This window comes from Chrysemys picta, chromosome 7 (genome assembly GCF_011386835.1).
Source record: "Chrysemys picta bellii isolate R12L10 chromosome 7, ASM1138683v2, whole genome shotgun sequence".
Taxonomy (NCBI): Eukaryota; Metazoa; Chordata; order Testudines; family Emydidae; genus Chrysemys; species Chrysemys picta.
Window position 1 is genome coordinate 53,887,667 of NC_088797.1, and position 19,073 is coordinate 53,906,739.

Here is a 19,073-nt window from a genome sequence, read left to right on the forward strand (position 1 = left end):
CAGGCCTCTAGTTTCCCAGATCACTTTTTTCCTCTTTCTTAAAAGTAGGTTCTATATTAGCAATTCTGCAGTCATAGGGTATGACCCCCAAATTTATGGATTCATTAAAATTCCCCCTTTTCTACCCAACCTGGGGCTGATGGAGATTCCTGGTAGGAGGAACACATACACTCCCATGACTCATAATTCAAATGAGTTGATAGAAAGATCAAAGAGATTCACCACAAAGAATGGTGAGATTTAAAAAGCAAAAGCAAGCAGCTTGCCTGGTGGACCATGGTGACACAAATGGTTCAAGCAGCCTTAAAGTTCACTACATGGGAATTAATAAAAGCATTAAAGAAAATATACATATTTTGTCAGCCTTAGAGAAGGTTTTAATGGTGTTTGTCTTCTTTGTGGATTCTCTGATGATAAATAAGGGCTGAGCTCTGATGGAAGTTTTTCCCACACTAAGAACATCTCTAGGGTCTCTCGCCTGTATGGATTCTCTGATGTGCAGTAAGGGCTGAGCTTTGACGGAAGTTTTTCCCGCACTCACAGCATTCATAGGGTCTCTCACCTGTGTGAATTCTCTGATGTCTAATAAGGGCTGAGAGCTGACGGAAGTTTTTCCCGCATTCACAGCATTCATAGGGTCGCTCTCCTGTGTGGATTCTCTGGTGTGTAATAAGGTGTGAGCGCCGAGAGAAGGTTTTCCTGCACTCACAGCATTCATAGGGTCTCTCTCCTGTGTGGATTCTCTGATGTGTAACAAGGTCTGAGCGGTAACTGAAGCTTTTCCTGCACTCACAGCATTCATAGGGTCTTTCTCCTGTGTGGATTCTCTGATGTGTAATAAGCGATGAGCTTTGACTGAAGCTTTTCCCACACTCACAGCATTCATAGGGTCTCTCGCCTGTGTGGATGCTCTGATGTGTAATAAGAGTTGAGCTCCGACTGAAGCTTTTCCCGCACTTATGGCATTCATAGGGTCTTTCTCCCGTGTGGATTCTCTGATGTGTGACAAGGGCTGAGCTCTGAGTGAAGCTTTTCCCACACTCACAGCATTCATAGGGTCTCTCTCCTGTGTGGACCCTCTCATGTCTAATAAGGGTTGAGCTGTCAGTGAAGCTTTTGCCACATTCACAGCATTCATAGGGCCTGTCTCCTGTGTGAATTCGCTGATGTATAATAAGGTGTGAGCTCAGAGTGAAGCTTTTCCCACACACACAGCATTTATAGGGCCTGGCTCCTGTGTGGATTCTCTCATGTTTAGTAAGGTGTGAGTGGCTACTGAAACTTTTCCCACACACAGCACATGTGTTGTTTCTGTCTCCCAGGGAGATTCTCTTCTGGGCTCTGATTTCCTTGCGTTCTTTGTAAACTCTCCGATAACTAATGGAGTTACCCATTTCTCCCCCTGGCTGGGTTCCCTGCTGCCTCTCTGGTCTGTGCTGACTCTTACAGGCTTTTCCCTGCTCATGACTCCTGGACACAATCAACTGGGATCTTTGCACTAATGCCCCATGCAGTTCCACTTGCTCAGCATCTTCTGGCTGAGGATTCGGCTCCTTGTTCTCATTCACCATCCCCTCCCCTGCCAGGACAGAGAGAGAAACCTTAGAAACAGGGATGGAAAAGGGGAGCACAAACCAAAGTAAGTGCTGAGGAGAAAGGGGAAAAAAAATCAGGCCCTGTACTTCCCCAAACTCTGCCTCATAAGGGAGAAAGGAGGGGATCAAATCTGCCTTTGCATCTCATCCAAACAGGGGAAGGGAGGTTAGGGAGGGAGCTTCTGCCAGGAGTCAGTCAGGACACCTAGGAAGCCATGAGTGATATCTGCCCTGAGGATACAGCACCTGATAGGGACAATTCTGAACTCGGAGAGCTCACAAGGTTTTTGTACATAATCCCAACTTCTTTTAGGCGCTGACACTTTTTGAGTTGATTTCATGATTCCTCACCTGTGCAGGCACTTTTCGGGATCTCTCTTTCTTCAGAGCCATGGAGATCTGAGACCCGTGGCTTATCCCTTTGTTCCAGCTGGGAGATCACATCGAATTTGGAAACTGGAAACCCTGCTTGGGGGGGAAGAAAACCAGGAAGATCAGCTTAAGTCATGGAGAAAAAAAAGTTCTGTTATTTTAACACCAGCCCATTTTAAAGCAATAAGATGTCAGGGTGAGTTCCACCAATTCTCAAAGGTGCAGGTGACTCTGTTTATGAGAGATTTAGCTAGCCCCATCTCTGCTGGGAACACACACAGCCAGATACTCATGGACAAGAGGGCTCCTAAAACACAGAGATGATAACTCCATGTCCCAGAAGGCAAAGACTCTAGTCACCCTGAAACTGCTTCTTGCTAACAGAGAGAGGCCCAAAGACAATGAAAGGTCATAGGGAAACTGGGACCAGTAAGAATGGGCTGGCAGGGTTCAATGTAGTATGGAATAGGATGGAGTGGGGGACGCCACCAAATGCAGCAGCTCAGGGTATATGAAAAGTCTCATGTGGAGAAGGCTGGGGAATTAGATGCTAAGCTCAGGATGCTCATTCCTCTGGAAAAGGAGACTGTGAATAAAAGCATAAGACCACGTGACCTTGGGAAGGACTGACTAAACGACTCAAGGACCCTGAAAGGAAGAGAGATTGTGGCTGATGCAGATGGGGAGGAGGGGAGTGAGATTCTCTGATTTCTTAGAAGTTTCAGTGCAAACCTGTGACATCACCAAGAAAGTGCCCATTTGTGTCAGGGGAAGAACTTGTCCTGCTTGTGCTTTCACTCCTGTGTCAGGAAATAGGCAGAGACACTGGTGAACATTTCACTGGCATTTTCTTATCTACTGAAGGCACCCGTCACAGGATGACGATGACACAGATATGGCAGCCTGGAACTGGTTGACACTGCGCACCACTCTTGCTGATAGCCACTGGTGCTCGCTATGCAGACAGGTGCTTCTGGAGCAGGGCCACATGCACAGATTGGTGGGATCACATCATCATGCAGACCCGCAAGGACCAGCAGTGGGTTCAGCACTTTTGCATGAAGAAAGCTACATTGCTGGAATTTTGTGAGTAACTAGCTCCGACCCTCCAGCATCAGGTCACATGCATGAGGATGACCATGGGCCGGGCCACCCAGCCCTGGTGCTGTCCAATGAGTTCCTGGTCTGCAGGACATGGTACCATGGAGGGGATTCAGGACATGGTGCGGGTGGGAGCAGGAGCCTGAACTCTCCCAGCCATGACCTCAAGCAGCCTCTCTAACACGTCTTTCTGCTGCTTTCTATCTTCCTCCTTCAGGTGACGTTTCCACTCCAGAGATTGCACTGTAAGTCTCTCCTTGCATGCTGCACTTCTCCTCATGCTCGGCAGCCTGCTTTTTGTCTTTCCATGTGCCACGAATCCTTTCCCCTTCGGTATTGTTCCTCCTTGTTGGCCCTGTCCAGGATGTCCATCATAAGCTCATCAGACATGCTTTCTCTGTAAGGGCTCCATGTCAAAATGTCATGGCGCAGTCGTTGCCAAGAAGGCTAAAGGCATATTGGGCTGCATTAGTAGGAGCATTGCCAGCAGATTGAGGGAAGTGATTATTCCCCTATATTCGGCATTGGTGAGGCCACATCTGGAGTATTGTGTCCAGTTTTGGGCCCCCCACTACAGAAAGGATGTGGAAAAATTGGAGAGAGTCCAGCGGAGGGCAACAAAAATGATTAGAGGGTTGGAGCACATGACTTATGAGGAGCAGCTGAGGGAACTGGGCTAATTTAATCTGCAGAAGAGCAGAGTGAGGGGGGATTTGATAGCAGCCTTCAACTACCTGAAAGGGGGTTCCAAAGAGGATGGAGCTCGGCTGTTCTCAGTGGTGGCAGATGACAGAACAAGGAGCAATGGTCTCAAGTTGCAGTGGGGGAGGTTTAGGTTGGATATTAGGAAACACTATTTCGCTAGCAGGGTGATGAAGCTCTGGAATGTGTTACCTAGGGAGGTGGTGGAATCTCCATCCTTAGGAAATTTTTAAGGCCTGGCTTGACAAAGCCCTGGCTGGGATGATTTAGTTGGGATTGGTCCTGCTTTGAGCAGGGGATTGGACTAGATGACCTCCTGAGTTCTCTTCCAACCCTAATCTTCTGAGTCTATGATTCTATCCCAGGCTTCTACTGGACTGGGGTTCAGCTACAAAGGTGGACAGGTGTCATAATTATAAAGGGAAGGGTAACAGCTGTCCTGTGTACTATAAAATCCCTCCTGGCCAGAGACTCCTAAATCCTTTTCCCTGTAAAGGGTTAAGAAGCTCAGGTAACCTGGCTGGCATCTGACCTAAAGGACCAATAAGGGGACAAGATACTTTCAAATCTTGGGGGGGGAAGGCTTTTGTTTGTGTTCTTTGTTGGGGAGTGTGTTCGCTCTCGGGACTGAGAGGGACCAGACATCAATCCAGGTTCTCCACATCTTTCTAAACAAGTCTCTCCTATTTCAAACTTGTAAGTAAATAGCCAGGCAAGGCGTGTTAGTTTTCCTTTGTTTTCTCAACTTGTAAATGTACCTTTTACTAAAGTGTTTATCTTTGTTTGCTGTACTTTGAACCTGAGACTAGAGGGGAGTCCTCTGAGCTCTTTAAGTTTGATTACCCTGTAAGGTTAATTTCCATACTGATTTTACAGAGATGATTTTTACCTTTTTCTTTAATTAAAAGCCTTCTTTTTAAGAACCTGATTGATTTTTCCTTGTTTTAAGATCCAAGGGGTTTGGATCTTGATTCACCAGGAGTTGGTGGAAGGAAGGAGGGGAATGGTTAATTTCTCCTTGTTTTAGATCCAAAGGGGTTGGATCTTGATTCACCAGGAGCTGGTGGGAGGAAGGAGGGGAATGGTTAATTTCTCCTTGTTTTAGATCCAAAGGGGTTGGATCTTGATTCACCAGGAGCTGGTGGGAGGAAGGAGGGGAATGGTTAATTTCTCCTTGTTTTAGATCCAAGGGGGTTGGATCTGTATTCACCAGGAGTTGGTGGGAGGAAGGAGGGGGGATGGTTAATTTCTCCTTGTTTTAAGATCCAAGGGGTTTGGATCTGTATTCACCAGGGAATTGGTGAAAGGTTTTTCAAGGCTACCCAGGGAAGGAAATTAGCCTTGGGATGGTGGCAGCGGACCAGAGCTAAGCTGGTAGTTAAGCTTAGAAGTTTTTATGCAGGCCCCTACATTTGTACCCTAAAGTTCAAAGTGGGGATACAGCCTTGACATGGTGGCAGAGCGGTGGGATCATTTTAAACCCAAAAGCCAGTAAGATTTTTTTTTCCTTCTAGCTGCTTGAAAAGCAGAGCTGGAGATAGATGCATATCTTATCTCTCCTTGCCTGAAGGCAGAGGTGTTAAGTTTTTTTAACAAGGTCCTTTGTTAAGAGAAGTGTTCAAATGAGCAAACAAAGGGTAAAAGGAATTTACAAGCTGAATTGTTTTTTTTTTCTTTTTACATCCTCGGGAGTAGCTAGTTAGAAAGTCTCTGTTAACTCAGCAGCAGCCAGAGCTGAGAGCTTCCCAGTTTCAGTCAACTGCAGAGGGGGTGACCCAGCACAAGAAAACAGGAAAACTAACACGCCTTGCCTGGCTATTTACTTACAAGTTTGAAATAGGAGAGACTTGTTTAGAAAGATGTGGAGAACCTGGATTGATGTCTGGTCCCTCTCAGTCCCGAGAGCGAACACACTCCCCAACAAAGAACACAAACAAAAGCCTTCCCCCCCCAAGATTTGAAAGTATCTTGTCCCCTTATTGGTCCTTTAGGTCAGATGCCAGCCAGGTTACCTGAGCTTCTTAACCCTTTACAGGGAAAAGGATTTTGGAGTCTCTGGCCAGGAGGGATTTTATAGTACTGTACACAGGACAGCTGTTACCCTTCCCTTTATAGTTATGACAACAGGCATGAGAAGAGACATCAAACAGTTCATTATTATCTCAGAAAAGGTTCAGTGCATCTCCAGAAAAAAGCACCCGTGGAATGTCAAGGCTGAAAAAATGATACTTTGTAAAACTCAGATTCAGTATATTCTCAGACCTTCCAGTTCTCTACACCTGAGAAGACACAGAAAACAGCTGTTGGAATCTGGGAGAGGGATCCTGACCTGAAGAGTTTGGTCAGTAACACCGCTGGAAGCATGTGGTGAGAAACTTTGCTCCAATCTAATATAGTTTGATAAGTTAAAACACTTTCTAGCGCCTATCTTTATTTTTCTTGTAACGATTTCCTGCCCCCACTCCACCCCTTCCTGCCCCCTCCCCTGAGCCACCGTGCCCTCACTCCTCCTCCTCCCCCCCAGAGCCACCTGCATGTCATGAAACAGCTGATCGGGTGGGTGCGGGGAGGGAGGGGGAGGCACTGATCAGAGGTACTGCCGGTGGGTGGGAGGCACTGGGAGCTGATGAGGGGCTGCTGATGTATTACTGTGGCTCTTTGGCAATGTACATTGGTAAATTCTGGCTCCTTCTCAGGCTCAGGTTGGCCACCCCTGCTTTAAAGGACTAATGGACTTAATATAATATAATTGGACTTCCCAGGTTCAGGCTGGGCTATACAGGACATACATTTCTGGGGGGAAATCTGGGACTGGGAGTGTGATGGGGTCACCCTGCAGTACAACCATGGCTGATGAGAGCTGGGGTATGACTGGCAGCCTGCAATTCCACAAACACATGCGTGACCAGCATGCTGGTGGCTGTTTGTGAGCAGTCCAGGTTGGAGGCTACAGCAGCAAGGCATTGCAAGGCACCCCGGGTTACAGGGCAGGGGTAACACAAACCCCAACTGGTCTGGATTGTACCCCAGTATGTCACAAGGAAGTTGGGGGGGTGGGTGGGAGTTGCTGTGGTTTACTTCCTAGACTTTCTTAGTCCTTTCAAGCATTCCACATTCTGGAGGACACCAAAATCCTGGAGGTTCCTGAATGGCAAAAGGACATTCTATTCCAAGGTATCGGTGACAAGCCAGCCGTGTCTGTCACAGAGGTTTTCAAGCTTATGGTGACTTAGCAACACATCTATGAGTGGAGTTGGCTGGTGTTCTATAGAGGAAGGCCCGGGAAATACACCCTTCCCCGAAATGTGACTACTTATCTGGAGTTCCTCCTATGGGAAAAGTTTGCAACCATCAGCACCTGGGAGTGGGTCAAAATTCATGAGGGAATCAACAGGAGGCTGGGTTAGGTTAGTGTCCGCATGGATTACTGCCTTCCTATGGCTTATGATACACCCTGCTCTGAGTACATCTACCCCCCACCCCTTTCCCTGGACTGTCTACAAACTCCCTGCCATATTTTGGAAAGTGAATACACTACATTTCCCCCTTGCCCAGTACAGTTTACAGATGGCTCTTTATGCTCTGGCATGGCCAATCTGTACAGTGTGGCATACTAAAAGGGAAGGCAATATAAGGATCTTACTTTTAACTCTCCAGCGCATCTTTGTAAGAATGTGCAAGTATATAGTAAAAAAATAATGTTAAATGCTTGTTAATCTGTTGTTTGCTCTTCCGAGTCTTATTCTGAATTCCACATGGTGTTGGGGGGGGGGGTGAGAGATGCCAAGGCACTGGCATGCATTCTGCCATAAGTAGATACCTGCTGTGATGTTATTGACATGAACTGTGACCATATAGATCATTGTTACAACCAAGGCCCATAGTGGTACCAAATCTTGTACAAAGGAGGTCAAATAAGGTGTCTATGAGAAGGTTATGATTTGCTGGTTATGATTGTGGTATCTTTTTGTATTTAAAGTTATAAGTATTGGCTCTATACTGTATTTCAAACTTGTGCTATGCATCTGGGTGACAACCCAGACAATTTGGCATCAGCATTGCATAGCCTGCTTGATGGCCCATTAAGGACCATCAGCTATACAACTGACCCATTGAGAGAAGGGAGATTCACCTTATGACTCAGCAAGGCATGCCTACGGAGAGAACGCTAATGTTTTTCCATGCCATGTGCTGGGTAGCTTGTGTTTGGAACAAGGGAAGCACAAACCACTTGGCAAAAGGACTATAAAAGGCAGCTGCATTATCTCCATTTTGTCTTCAATCCTGCTTCTTACCTCTGGAGGAACTTTGCTACAAACTGAAGCTCTGAACAAAGGACTGAATGACCCATCCAAGCTATGGATGTACTCCAGAGATTTGATTTGAACCTGCAGCTTATTCCATCACTGCTACAAGCCTGAACCAAAAACTTTGCCATTACTGTATGTAATTGATTCCATTTAACCAATTTTAGCTCTCATCTATATTTCTTTTCTTTTTATGAATAAACCTGTAGATTTTAGATTCTAAAGGATTGGCAACAGCGTGATTTGTGGGTAAGATCTGACTTGTATAGTGACCTGGGTCTAGGGCTTGGTCCTTTAGGATTGGAATAACCTTTTTTTTCTTTTACTGGGGTATTGGTTTTCATAACCATTCGGCCCCATAAGGAGTGGTGCTGGTGGTGATACAAGGAAATTGGAGTATCTGAGGGAACTGCTTGTATCACTTCTTGTTAGCCAGTGGGGTAAAACCAAAAATCCTCTCTGTTTGGCTGGTTTGGTGCCTTAATAGTAAAGGAACTCCAGCCCTTGGGCTGTGACTGTCCTGCTCTAAGCAATTTGTCCTGAATTGAAACTCTCAGTTGTGTCCCGCCAGAGGCAGCTTCATTACACCTGCAGCTTGTAATAAAAATAAAAATTGCATTTGGTCATAGTCCAGAAATCCCTCCCATTCATACATTAATAACAACCTACATAGAGCCAGAAACTTACCAAGCTCCAGGACGACTTTGGCCTTTTCTGTTTCTGCTGTGAGTTCCACAGCAGACTACTCCTCTGAGTATGGACACAGGACATGCTGCAGCTAGCTGCTCAGGGACTGGTCGGAGCACCAGACACACTTTGCTAGCCTGATCTGGTGGCTGCTGGCTCCCCTCAGGAGCTCTATGAAATTGAGCATCAGAAGGTTGTCATCCCAGCTGACCAGACTATTGTGAACTTCCGGGATCTCAGTGCTCAGAAAGCACCCAGCACCTGGTCAAAGTCATTGTAAATGAGACAGGAGGATGGGGAGTTCCCAGAGATGCAGTTCTCTGGCTTTCTGGTAGTTGCTCTTGAGCCTCTTACTCTGCTCCCTGCACTGGTCACTGGTCCATGTAATCCCCAGTGCTGCCAGGTTGTTTGCCATTTCTTGGTGCACATTGTTGTTTTTGATGCTTTTACTGAAGTCCAATGTCTTGCTCACTTCGCCCCAGAGATTCACCAGAATCTGATAGTAGTCCTGTGGCCATGCAGCAGCACGCTGGGCAAAGTGCTCGTCTTGTTGGTGACCACAGCAAAAGCTTTTGTCGCTGGCCAGAATAAAATGGCAGGGTTATAGGATGTGCAGTTGTACTTGAACCAGGGGCGTGCTTCCATTTCCTGGGAGTTGATTGGCTAGTCTTGAGACAGAAAGGCCAAGGAACACTAGCCCATGGGATTGTGGGATAGCATTGCTGGATGCTCAGGATATGAGTTGGGGGACCTGGACTTGAATTGCTTCCACACTGCAAAATGATGGCATTTCTGGGACTTGGGCTCAGAATCACTGCCCTGGCCAGGTCCAAGGGCCCAGGTCCTGTGAACTTACTGGCCTGGGTCAGATAGAACTGTGTGTAGAAGGAATGGAGGTTGGGCTCGAGTCTGAACCTGAGCTTACACTGCAGTGTAGACACAGCCTCAGCCCTATTTCTGCACACCCCCTGTGACAGAGCTGGAGATGCTCTGTAGTACTGATGAATACTGAACCCTGGCCTGGCTATTGGGATATTGACTGTATTACTATGCTGGTTTAGGTTAATAGGGACACTGCAAGGAAAACAAGCAGGAAAGGAAGAAGAGTGGCTCAAGGTGAGATACCCCTTATTAATTGCTTAAGGGTTGATAAGAGACAATGCCTGAAATATTAGCTTGGAATATTCTACCTCCTGGCTCCAGCCAACTTATAGAACCAGGTTAGCTGAGCAGGGCCAAGGCCTGGAGCCAAGAAGATCAAAAGGACTGGAGCAGTTTAAAAAGGGACTTGCTCCCAAAAAGGGGACAGCTGGTTAGGTGATAAAGTGAAAGAGGCAGAAACAGGGACCTCGCTAGGGAGTCAGCAGAAGTTAGACCTGCCTAGGTGGCCATCAGGGGATGGTAAGCCTTTAGGACGGCAGGCATGCATGAAGCCTATTTGTTATTTTAAAATCCTTTTCTCTTATACTTTTTTTCCTCCTGCAAAATCAAACCACAGCAGTGTTTAAGGTGGCTGTTTTGTCACTGTGCACCAGTGACCCTAGACTGCGGAACGTGTCACCACTCAGCCTGGCCTGCTGGGTAAACATGGCTGATACACAGGGTATTGCAGCGTAGGGCCCGATCTAGGAGCAAGAGAACAGCAGAATTCCACTCCAGAAGGAAAGGCGGAAGGCCTGACAGCTGAAGGGGAGCACTGAGAGAGACCAGGAAGGAGACAGCTAGACCTGTCACTCACTAGGACACTCACTCCCCTTCCTCTCACTGCCCTAAGCTCTCCCCCTACCCACCCCCAGTGTCACAACTGGGATGCAGGCAGTCTGAAAAGGACCTAGGGTAGGGTTACCATATTTCAGCAAGAAAAAAAGAGGACGGGAGGAGCCCCGCCCTAGCCCCGCCCCTGCCCCTCCCACTTCCCGCCCCCCCAGAACCCCCAACCCTCCCCCCGTTCCTTGTCCCCTGACTGCCCCCTCCTGGGACCCCTGCCCCTAACTGCCCCCCAGGACTCCACTCCCTATCTAAGCCTCCCTGCCTCTTGTCCCCTGACTGCCCCAACCCTTATCCACACCCCCACCCCCAGACAGACCCCTGGGACTCCCACGCCCCATCCAACCACTCCCCACCCCCTGACAGCCCCCCCCCAGAACTCCCAACCCATCTAAACCCCTCTGCTCCCTGTCCCCTGACTGCTCCGATCCATCTCCCCACCCCTGCCACCTGACAGCCCCCCCCAGAACTCCCAAACACTCCCCCCCTGCTCCTTGTCCCCTGACTGCCCCCTCCTGGGACCCCTGCTCCTAACTGCCCTCCAGAACCCCACCCCCTACCTAAGACTCCCTGTTCCTTGTCCCCTAACTGCCCCCTCCTAAGACCCCCCCCAACTGCCCCCCAGGACCCTACCCCCTACCTGTACCCTGACTGCCCAAAACTTTCTCCACTCCCCCCAAAAAGCCCCCCCCCCGTTTCTTGACTGCCACCTCCAGAACCTTCCTGCCCCCTGACCTCCTTACCCTGCTGCTCAGAACAGAGTGTTGGGCTCTGTGCAGCCGAGCCGGACACGTGGCTGAGCTCCCCAGCACAACAAAACCCGGTCCCTGGCCCTGCACAACAAAACCCGGTCCCTGGCCCTGCACAGTGCTGCCGGACTGGGCTGCAAGGGAGCTGCCGGCTCAGAATGCAGGGCGGATCCGGCTCCTCTACAGCTGCTCCTGAGTCCAGCCCGGGACTTCCCTGCAGCCCTCCCAGCCGCTCGCTCTGCTCTGCCGGAGGGGAAATCCCGGAGACATTGTGAGTGCTTTACAAATTCCCCCCGGACGCTATTTTTAGCACAAAAAGGAGGACATGTCCGGGTAAATCCGGACGAATGGTAACCCTAACCTAGGGGTTACAGTGGATGAGAAGCTGGATATGAGTTAACAGTGTGCCCTTGTTGCCAAGAAGGCTAACGGCATTTTGGGCTGTATAAGTAGGGGTATTGCCAGCAATCGAGGGACATGACCATTCCTCTCCATTCGACATTGATGAGGCCTCATCTGGAATACTGTGTCCAGTTTTGGGCCCCACACTACAAGAAGGATGTGATAAAATCGGAAAGAGTCCAGCGGAGGGCAACAAAAATGATTAGGGAGCTGGAGCACATGACTTATGAGGAGAGGCTGAGGGAACTGTGATTGTTTAGTCTGCAGAAGAGAAGAATGAGGGGGGATTTGATAGCTGCTTTCAACTACCTGAAAAGAGGTTCCAAAGAAGATGGATCTAGACTGTTCTCAGTGGTACCAGATGACAGAATAAGGAGTAATGGTCTCAAGTTGCAGCGGAGGAGGTTTAGGTTGGATATTAGGAACAAGTTTTTCACTAGGAGAGTGGTGAAGCACTGGAATGGTTTACCTAGGGAGGTGGTGGAATCTCCTTCCTTAGAGATTTTTAAAGTCAGGCTTGACAAAGCCCTGGCTGGGATGATTTAGTTGGGGATTGGTCCTGCTTTGAGCAGGCGGTTGGACTAGATGACCTCCTGAGGTCCCTTCCAACCCTGATACTCTATGATTCTATGACCTAGTGGTCAGACCAGGAATCGGGCATCAGACCGGGTCAGATATCAGGAGGTCAGATGCTGAGACAGGCCAGAGGGCAAAACCAGGAGTCAACTGCCAGGAGGCAGCAGGATCAGTTACCAAGTGATCAGAGTCAGACAGTTGGAGCAGGTATCACAGGGGAAGCAGCCCTCAACAGGGGAAACCCAGCTGCAGGGACAATTTCTTGTGTCTGTGCTTGGGTTAAGTAGAAGATGGGGACTAATCAGGACCCCCAACATTCTTCCAATCAGCTGGAGTCCTCTGTCAGGGTTCAGCTTCTAGTCTGACAACTGCTAGCAGGTCCCTGGGTGGCAGGTGGAACTTACTAGCTGCTAAGAGCCCAGTGGACCAGCATTCAAGATCTGTAGTCCCGGACACCTGGGGACAGGAGCACCCGCTTCTTGTGTTCTCTCCTCCCTTCCTATCGCCCACAGCCCTCTTTGGTACCTGTTCCCCCAAGTCTCCTGCTTCCCAACCACTTCCCATCCCAATATCCGTTCTAAATGTTCTTTGCTCCTGCCAAAAAGTGTCCCCTCCCTCCCACTGCTAGCACCCCCCTTTCCTGGAGCACCTGGCATCCACCCTCCCTTTACTCACACCCTCAACCTTCCCAGCTTCTTGAGCTCCCGATCCAACTCCCTCCCACTGCTCCTAGCCCTCCATGGCACCGAATTCCCTACAGGAGCTGATCCAGGGCATCCCCCCGCTGGTCCCAGCCCCAACTCACAAGAGCTCTTTATCCCAAACCTTCCTCTCTCCAGCCTGCCATCAGCTGGACCCTGAAGGAGAATTGTGAGGTAGCTTTCTGGAGGTGTATGGAGAGCTCCTCCCAGCATGAGCAAAAGCACGAAGCAGATAGTTTGAACATTTAACAAGTGAGTGATGGAGGCCTGGCGGGTCACAAGTGGGAGCTGGCATCTCAGTGCTGAATCAGAAATTATACGTCAGATGCAGCCAAGCTGTGAAAGGACTTACCACTGAAGATAAGCAGCTTATGTTTGAGGGGACAGAGATGGGGGAACCAATGGAGGGATTCAGAGAGAGGGATGCCATTGATTTGCAGAGCATTAGACGCCACAGCCTTTTTACAGTCTCTTTTGGGACTGCTCCCTTTAATGTGCTAGACCCTAAGCTTAGTTCTTGGAGAGTAAGCCCCACAGCTCCACTTCTCTGAGTGTGGGCCTGGTGGCAGCACCCCCTTTTCTCACCAGGGCTCTCCAGTGAGTCCAAGAGAGTCCCCTCTCTTTAAGGGGTGATGCAAACAGTAGGTATCTGCAGCAATGCAAGAGAGGCTCTTCACAACAAGCCAGTGTTTATTAGAGAATGCAGTATTGAAGGGCCCCCTCAGGTTAGTCTGAGTCCTAGGTATGTGCAAGAAAATGTTATAAGAGCAAGCTGATTTTGGAAAAAGCTGCTTTGGAGGAGTCTCTGTCTCAAGACCCCTTTGTCAAATAACCCCATCCTTGGGCCACTACCCCTGCTGAGCACCCCCATGAACAGCAGCATATTTCAAGCCAATCCAAATAAGCATGTGGATTTTAGGGCAGTCAGAATGGTCAGCCTTTAAACAGAAAGCAATGCTGAAATTTAACTATAGCAGAGATGGTGCTTCTCTGTAAAGACTTCCTGAGTTAGCATTAATAGTTGTAGCGTTTGGAATTTCAGATCACCATGAGCTGAACAGACAAGTCAAAGAGACTGAAATGCACAGGCAGGAAGACCAAGCCTCTGTTCAGATCCAGAGAGTTTCCAGCAATCTGCTCTCACAGAACAGTCTCAAGGGACATGCTGTGGCCATTGATGCTGAGCTACATCCTTGTGTTTGAGTCCTACGTCTGACAGCTTCTAGACAGTGTGTGTTGGCAGGAGTTCCTTGTGGAAGTTTTGCTCTGATACCAACATTTCTCAATTGAGAGCAATATTTTCAAGTGTTCTATAATCCACAGGCAGGCTTTGACCTGGCCTGCCCTTAAAAGCTTCACCAGCATAGCTATGTCAGTGAGGGGTGTGAAAAATCACATCCCTATCCCACATAGCTCTGGCAGCAAGAGCTCTGGTGTAGACACAGTTATAGTGGCAACAAAGTCCATTTAAAAAAAAACATCAAAGACTTTAAATGTCCATAAATTTCCTTTATGCAGCGTTTAACATTGCCCAGTGCTTCCTCATGCCCTGATGGTGGCTAAACCTTTGAAAACCAGGAAACAGAGTTAAAGTACACACCACCCTTACAATGCATCCTTAACTCTGCCTTCACCCCCTAGCCCTGGAGCTGGCAATAGCCATTAAGAATAGCTCAGTAAAGGTGTAAAGGTTTACAAACTACCAGGGGATGTGAAGAATTCTCCATCTCTTGAAATCACGATATGATGCCTTGCCAGAGGATGATTTAGTCAACACAAGGTATTCAGCTCAATAAACTGGTAAGTGGATGTAATTCTATGACCTGTATTATGCTACAGGTCGGACTAGATGACCTTTGTCCCTTTTGACCATAAAATCTCAGTCTATAACAGATATGAGAAAAGACTGGCGTTGTGTTCCACAGACTGCAATGCCAGCATTGATCTGTATGCACCTCAGCTATGTGCACTGCGCTAGCTGTAATTGAATAGTGCAGGGATTAATTGGAGCAGATTGGCAGAGATGTAACTGTGATATGAAGAGAGGTGCAAATGAACCTTGAGGGACCAAGTCCTCATTTCAGTGCTGAGTGTTATTGACCCAACCTTCAAAGGTGCACAAAGTTGTGTTCTCACCATGGGGATTGTCAGCAGTCTGGTGACATACATGCTAATGGTCTCCAGAGCTCAGTGAGGGGAAAGTGAAGGCAATGACTCAGAAGGAATCCCCATGGGGAGAGAAAAGGGGTGGTAATGTTTTGCTAGTCTGAGATGCTTTGTGTGCAGTAGGCTCAGTGTTTAACTATAGCCGGGGTAGGTAGCTTCTGTCTGCTACAATGGAAATGAACCCAAGTTTTCCCTTAGCAAAGAGAAGATGTTAGACTTTGTGCTATCCTGTTGTGTGCTCTGTTCCCAAAGTGTTCTGTAGCGGGGAGGGCAGAGCGTTAGCATGTGTGTCACTGGCATGTCAGGCCATTGCTGAAACAGGGCAGAGCTGAGGTTGCATTGTGGGAGTGACGTGAACTTTAACTCTTCATTTCCCCTTCTAATAGCCATGGGGACAGGAATCCTTACCCAGCGAGGTCACATTCTCATAGTTTTCTTGCATGACGTCTCTGTAGAGGGCTCTCTGAGCAGGGTCCAGCAGAGCCCACTCCTCCTTGGTGAAATACACAGCCACCTCCTTGAAGGTCACCGGCCCCTGAAAGAGCAAGAGCCACCCACTCAGTACCTGCTGCCCCAGAGACAGCCCCCTAGTCGTGGGGGAGCAGGGCCAGGAAAATGGAAGCTCTGGGAGGCACAGTCCCCACAGTCCCACCCCCACCCTGCTCAGAGAAGCCAGGAGGCATCAGAGTGAGGAGGGAAAGAGAGAGCCCCTCGTCCTTCCCAGCAGACAGAGGGGGCAGGGTCTTCACATTCATCACACACCTATTAGCCAGAGGCTGACACAGCCGATGGAGCCCCTGGCAGGGTCAAGGTTCAGTCCCAGGGTAGGAATCCCAACACCCTCCCTATTGCCAGCAGCAGTATGTGAGGGGACAAGTAATCTCCCCTAAGCCGCAGTGGTGGGTACCCCCTTCGTATCTCATCGCAGACTCTGGCTGGCAGCTCCAGCACTGGGAGCTTGATAAGTTTTCCCAGCCCTGTCCAGGGGGGTTGTTTCCTGTTCTTCAGATCATGGATTTTCTATCCCAACGCCCATGGGTCTGTTCTTGGAATCTAGGCCCAGGTTAAACTAGTTCCAGCAGGTCTGTCACACTCTGTCCTCCCCCCGTCTCCATCTTCTATGTTTCCTGCCCCCTCCCACCTCCAGAGCAAACTGCCCAGACGCTCCCACCTCCTGTGTATTTACTGCCCCTCTCCCGGAACTCCTCAACAATCCCTACCTGAACTGGCTCCACTGCAGCCATTCCCCTTCCCTGTCCCATGGGAGGCTGAGCCAAGCCGGTGTGAAACAGGGACGCTCCTCTGCAGCCTGTCAGGGCGAGAAGGGCAACTTGGGAGATTTCCAAACAGACTTTGCTTAATTCCACATCACAAGTCGTCCCCCCCCCCAAGCTTTTTCCCTGCAGACAGATGTTCCAGATTCTGCCATGCTGGGAACAAACTTTAACCCAGCACATCCACAGGCCCTCCACCAGGACTGAACCCACCACCGAGAGATGTTTAAACCCTCCCAGTGTGACACCATCTCTGAACCTACGGCTAGAAAAGAACTGAACCAAAGGAGGCACTTTGGGGCATTCCCCTGCCATAGCCGCAGGGGAACCAGGAGAGGCAGGGACTGGCTGCTCCTCACCTTGCCCACAGGACTGTGAATCTGCAATACACGTGTCAGGGCAGGTGAGAGATCTGGGCCACTCCCTCCCCACTTATTTCTCCCCCTGACCCTGTCAGGCTCTCTCTCCTCTATCCCCTGCCCCCCTCCCTCTGACTGGGACAGCCCCATTCTTGGGGTTTTCCCTCGCCCATGGCTGGATCCGCTCCTGCAATTGCTCCCAAGAGGGGCTGTTTGTGTAGAGTCAATGTTACCCCTGTCCCCGAGGTCACTCACCCGCAGTCTTCGGCTCAGGGCTGGGGTGGGCAGAGCCCTGGGCTGCCTCAGGGGGCTGGTTTCCGCTGGAGAAAGCCCCCCTTGGAAGTTGCAGTGCAGGTCTCCCCCAGCACAGGAGAAGTAGCAGCTGTTTAGCCCGGCTCTCTGACCCCAATGCAAGTAGCAGCCAGCTCAGCTCTTTGTTCTCCTCGATTGCTGCCTCCTTCCTCCCAGCAGCACGCTCCGCTCCAACCTGCTCTGCTGCTCCAGCCACTTCCTGTGTCCTTCAACACCAGCCCGGGCTGCAGAGCTGCTGAGCCGCGGGCTTGCTCCTGCTGGAACCCGCCCCGTCTCCGCGCGTCCCAGCAGGAGCCGGTCCAGCTCGCGGGAAGTGACTGGCTCTCCCGGCCAGAGGGGGGAGCGGATATACAGGGAAAGCGGAGAGAGACTGAGAGGACCAGATGGAGAAATAAACGGGAAGGGAGGTTCCCAGCTCTTTTACTGCATCACCCTGGGCTGAGCGTCACAGACCCCCCTGTCGCCCCAGGGATCTCACAGGGGGGTCTGCTTCATGCCAGGCACCGGCCTCGCTGCTGCCGCCCCTCCCCACCCCTGCTTTGTCACCCCTCCATGCGGGCAGGTGTGCAAATTAACATCTCTGCTTCCAGGGACAGGACCTGTGTCACTTTACTGCGTGGGGAGGCACCAGGGAAACTCACACACTCACGGGCACTGTTCAGATAATAACTAAAGAGCTGTTCAAGAGATTAAAAAAATGAATCGCGATTAATCGCTCTGTTAAACAATTAAATATTTTTGGATGTTTTCTACATTTTCAAATACATTGATTTCAATTACAACACAGAATACAAACTGTACAGTGCTCACTTTATTTTTTATTACAAATATTTGCACTGTAAAAAAACAAAAGAAATAATAATAATATTTTTCAATTCACCTCATACAAATAATGTAGTGCAATTTCTTTATTGTGAAAATTGAACTTATAAATGTAGGCCTTGGCTACACTGGTGCTGTACAGCGCTGCAACTTGCTGCGCTCAGGGGTGTGAAAACGCCCCTCCCCCCCCCCGAGCGCAGCGAGTGCAGCTCTGTAAAGCGCCAGTGTAATCAGCGCCTGCAGCGCTGCACGCTCGCTCGCAGCACTGCAAGCTACTCCCCTCGGCAGCGCTGTGAATTGCCAAGTGTAGCCAAGGCCTTAGAGTTATGTACAAAAAAACCTGCACTCAAAAATAAAACAAAGTTCACTCAGATCTACTTCTTGCTCAGCTAATCGCTCATACAAACAAGTTTGTTTACATTTACAGAAGATAATGCTGCCTGCTTCTTGTTTACAATGTCACCTGAAAGTGAGAATAGGCATTTGTAGCTGGTGTTGCAAGATACTTAAGAGCCAGATGCGCTAAAGATTCATATGTCCCTTCATGCTTCAACCACCATTCCAGAGGACATGCTTTCATGCTGATGATGGGTTCTGCTCGATAACAATCCAAAGCAGTGCGGAATGACCCATGTTCATTTTCATCCTCTGAGTCAGATGCCACCAAGAAGATTGATTTTCTTTTTTGGTGGTTCAGGTTCTATAGTTTCCAGATTGGACTGTTGCTCTTTTAAGACATCTGAAAGCATGCTCCACACTTCGTCCCTCTCAGATTTTGGAAGGCACTTCAGATTCTTAAACCTTGGGTTGAGTGCTGTCGCTAATTTTAGAAATCTCACAATGATACCTTCTTTGCGTTTTGTCAGATCTGCAGTGAAAATGTTCTTAAAACGAACAACACATGCTGGGTCATCATCTGAGATTGCCATAACACGAAATATATGGCAGAATGCAGGTAAAACAGATCAGGAGACATACAAGTCTCCCCCAAGGAGTTCAGTCACAAATTTAATTAATGCATTATTTTTTTAATGAGCATCATCGGCATGGAAGCATATCCTCTGGAATGGTGGCCAAAGCACAAAGGGGCATACGAATGTTTAGCAAACCTGGAACGTAAATACCTAGCAATGCCATTGTGCCATGTGAACACCTGTTCTCATTTTCAGGTGACATTGTAA

At 49.0% G+C, this 19,073-nt stretch overlaps 1 protein-coding gene across 1 annotated transcript; it reads right to left on the reverse strand.

The window, feature by feature from the left end:
* Positions 1–222: 222 nt before the first annotated feature.
* On the reverse strand, positions 223–17,249 carry LOC101947809 (zinc finger protein 135-like). Its single transcript, XM_024107994.3, has 5 exons — positions 17,014–17,249; positions 16,346–16,434; positions 15,534–15,660; positions 1,947–2,063; positions 223–1,579 (listed from the first exon to the last, which is right to left on the reverse strand). Exons 2-5 carry the CDS (start codon positions 16,385–16,387, stop codon positions 465–467), a joined length of 1,401 nt encoding a protein of 466 aa, XP_023963762.3. The 5' UTR covers positions 16,388–16,434; positions 17,014–17,249; the 3' UTR covers positions 223–464.
* Between the last annotated feature and the right edge of the window lie 1,824 nt (positions 17,250–19,073).

What these genes read in the sequence shown, in the direction of transcription:
- LOC101947809 (XM_024107994.3), bottom strand. Translation starts at nt 16,387, where the DNA reads ATGGGACAGGGAAGGGGAATGGCTGCAGTGGAGCCAGTTCAG. An exon ending in TGAGAATGTGACCTCGCTGG is followed by an intron (nt 2,064 to 15,533) that starts GTAAGGATTCCT and finishes TTCCCCCCCAAG; the next exon opens with CAGGGTTTCCAGTTTCCAAA. An exon ending in CCCGAAAAGTGCCTGCACAG is followed by an intron (nt 1,580 to 1,946) that starts GTGAGGAATCAT and finishes CTGTCCTGGCAG; the next exon opens with GGGAGGGGATGGTGAATGAG.